At 43.4% G+C, this 3,588-nt stretch overlaps 1 protein-coding gene across 1 annotated transcript; it reads right to left on the bottom strand.

Moving 5' to 3' along the window:
* Nucleotides 1-2,236: 2,236 nt before the first annotated feature.
* Nucleotides 2,237-3,169, bottom strand: LOC123344818 (olfactory receptor 5V1-like). Its single transcript, XM_044981294.1, has one exon. It carries the CDS (start codon nt 3,167-3,169, stop codon nt 2,237-2,239), a length of 933 nt encoding a protein of 310 aa, XP_044837229.1.
* Between the last annotated feature and the right edge of the window lie 419 nt (nt 3,170-3,588).

Below are 3,588 nucleotides of genomic sequence, written 5' to 3'. Positions count from 1 at the left end.
GCATGTCTTCCCCCACCCCAAAATCTTAGGGTAGGTCTCCCCTTCGGCTGCCACCACCCGGTCAATTCCGTGGGCCGGGACACCCCTGTTTCCCCCCTTGGGAACACAGATCAATTCACAGAGGAGGAACCTTCCCCCTCCCCCCTCTCTCCAGCTTGCTCTGAAGACAGAGATGCCTGGATTCAAACGCCTTGAATCTCTACACACAGGGAAGCAGCCCACTTCCCCCTCCCCTTCCCCTGAATTTCCCCAAGGGAAGGAATTAACCAAGTCCAAAGAAAAGAAAAGAATTTATTAAAGAATAAAAAGAAAAATACAGAATCTCTATGAGCCCAAGCTGGACACTCATAGGGTATAACCTTATCAATCTCTGGAGAGAATCCCCTCTCCCCCTTTTCTCAGTAAAAGCAATATCAGCAAACAGGAATAAAGCATTTCCTTTAGCAAACACACAATTGCAAATGTAGAAATCAAATCATAAGACTAATTCGCCTTTCTAATTAATACTCACTATTAATTAGTAGAAACTACTCCAGGAGAACTTGGAGACATGACTGTCCTCTGTTAGATTCAAAAACAGTTCTCACACAGACAAAGGCTTCCCTCCACAGAGATTTGAAAAAATCTTATCTCTGATTGGTCCTCTGGTCAGGTGGTCACCAGGTACTACATGTTAACCCTTTCCAGGGAAAAGAGACCTTAACCCTGATCTGTTTATTTATGACACACGTATACAATAAGAGTCTATGGATGTGACCTATTACTCTGCAATGGCCCCATTTGGGACCTCAAGACTGCAAAACCTAGCTAGGCAGGTTGGGCCAGAGTGGGAGTAAGGGACTTAGCTGGGGGTGGGGGTCAGAGTGGGGGTGAAAGTTGTGGCTACGGGGCCATTTTTCACTTGATTCTAACCAACAGGGAGGAAGTGGTTGCAAATCTGAAGGTGGAAGGTGATTTTGGGAGAAAGTGCTTTTAAAATGATAGATTTCATGACTGTAAGGAATAGAAGAAGTTCTGCAATTTCATATCTGAGTTTCTTCAGGACTCTTGGATGAATGCCATCTGGTCATGGTGACTAATTACTTTTTAATTTATCAATTTCTTCCAAAACCTTCTCTATCGACAGCTCGGTATGGGACTGTTCCTCTAATTTATCACCTAAGCTGAAAAGATCTCCCTCCCATGCTCTGAACTTCTCCACAACAGCAATGTCTTTCCTGAGTGCTCCTTTAGCATCTTGATCATCCAATGGCCTCACTGATTGTTTGTCTGGCTTCCTGATTCAAATGTACTTAAAAAATTGCAGTTAGTTTTTGTGTCCTTAGCTAATTGTTAATCAGTTAGTCCCTGACTATGTGAGCAAGAACAGTGTAGGCAAATATGTGAGAGAGAGAAAACTTAGTAACACCTCAGAGCCTTGGCCTATCCCATCCAAGATCCTATCTCCAACTGTGGCCATCCCTGGTGCTTCAGAGGAAGGAGAAAAAAAAAGGGAAAAAAAAACCACCCTCCCAGAATACATTGGTGGGAGGAGGAAGGATTCCTTCAGGAACCGTGGTATCCGGCTGAAACCCTGAAGCATGTCCTTTAGGAACATAAGACATAAACCAGAACGGAGCACCAGGGTTGCTGAGCCCTGCCCCACACCATCACACCGTCATAAGTTTATCCAACACTTTCTTAAAACTAATTAAGTTGTGCATCCCTACAGCTCCTATTAGAAGTTTGTTCCAGAACCTCACCTTTCTGAGGGCGAGAAACCTTTCTCTAATTTCCAACCTGAATTTGTTAATGGCCAGTTATATCCATTTGATTTTGTGGAAATAGGAAGACAGAATTAGGAAGAGGAGCTCCAGCATAACTTTTATCCCAGTGGGTATGGTACTCATCTTAAATGTTGAAAACCCCCGCTTCAAGTGTCTGATGAGGAGAAATGATTGAAACAGAGATCTGTCCCCTCCCAGGTGCATGCCTTGGCCACTGTGTTATGGGCTATCTCTCAATTTCTCCTGTTCAAGACCCTTTGTGGGTCTAACTCCAGCACCCATTGGTTCCAATGGACCTATGCTGATTTGCACATGCTAAGGCTCTGGCCAATTGACATCAATGGATCTGCACTGGATCTGTGGAGGATTTCGCCCAAAGTGTCATTCAATTATCTGAGCTGAGAATGTCTCAAACACTAGTTACCCACAAATCTATGCTTTCTGACATTTAAAAAATGAGAGAATCAACACTAACTCAGAAACCTGAATTTCCCCAATATATTCCTTAGAGCTGTTTTCACCTCCTTGTTTTTCAGGCTGTAGATGATGGGGTTTAACATGGGGGTCAAGATGCTGTACTGGATGGAAAACATTTCATCCAGAACCACAGAGGAGACTGAGCTGGGTTTTGTGTACTGGATAAAACCTGTCACGTACAACAAGCCAACCACAATCAGGTGGGAGCTGCAGGTGGAGAAGGCTTTACGCCTGCCCTCTGCAGAGCGTATCCTCAGGATGGTGGAGATGATGTGAATGTAGGAGATCAGGGTGACGAGGAAGGAGCTCAACCCAAATACCACGGCAGAAGTAAGAAGGACCTCTTGATTGGTGAGGGTGTCAGTGCAGGACAGTTGTAACAGAGGAGGGAGCTCACAGCTGAAATGGCTGATTTGATTGGGCCCACAGAAATGCAACTTGAGGGCAAAAACTGTGTTAAAAAGGGCATAGAAGAAGCCCATGGTCCACGCACCACTTACCAGCTGAACACAGATCCCTTTGCTCATTGTCTGCACATAATGTAATGGATCACAGATGGCAGCATAGCGGTCATAAGCCATGGCTGAGAGAATGAAAATTTCAGCACCAGCCGAGAGGATAAAAAGGAACATCTGGGCAATGCAGCCATTGACAGAAATAGTTTTGTGCTGTGCTAGGAAGTTCATCAGCATTTTAGGCACTGTGACTGAGGAATAGCAGATATCAACAAAGGATAAATGGAAGAGAAAGAAGTACATAGGGGTATGAAGGTGAGAATCAGCTCTTATTACCACCATGATCACTATATTACCACCAAGAGTGATTAGGTAAATAACTAAAAAAAGGAGAAAGAGGAAAATCTGCATCTGTGGGTCACTGGAAAATCCCAGGAGGATAAATTCGGTCACTGTGGTTTGATTTTTCATTGTCAGTTATTAGGAAATCTGTGATCTGGAAGACCAGAAAAAAAATGAAATTAACACTTATCATAAAAATAAATTAAATAGTATGTGGAGATCATCTGTTCCATAGGATGAATGTAAAGAGAGTCCTATTCCATTCTGTTAAATATGTGTTTAACTATACTAAATTTAGAGAGAGAGAGAAAGAGAGATGGTATTTGTGTGTTTTAAATAGACAAATTAGGCTGGATACACAAAAGGACTTGGGCACCGAACCACCACTTTACATTCCTTAGTCCCAGAATCAGGTCCTACAGGTATTCACAAATACCCTGCTCAGCTCTGACTAAGGGTTTGTCTGATGTGGGTCTCCCTCAGTCTCTCTTCTTGAAATTGTACCTCGGTGGATACATCATAAAAGAGGCAGTGCAGGCTTACTGGAT

Source organism: Mauremys mutica, chromosome 12 (genome assembly GCF_020497125.1).
Source record: "Mauremys mutica isolate MM-2020 ecotype Southern chromosome 12, ASM2049712v1, whole genome shotgun sequence".
Lineage (NCBI taxonomy): Eukaryota > Metazoa > Chordata > Testudines > Geoemydidae > Mauremys > Mauremys mutica.
This window is presented reverse-complemented; position numbering and strand designations above follow the sequence as displayed.

Coding starts and splice junctions, on each gene's coding strand:
- LOC123344818 (XM_044981294.1), bottom strand. CDS start 3,169: ATGAAAAATCAAACCACAGTGACCGAATTTATCCTCCTGGGATTTTCC.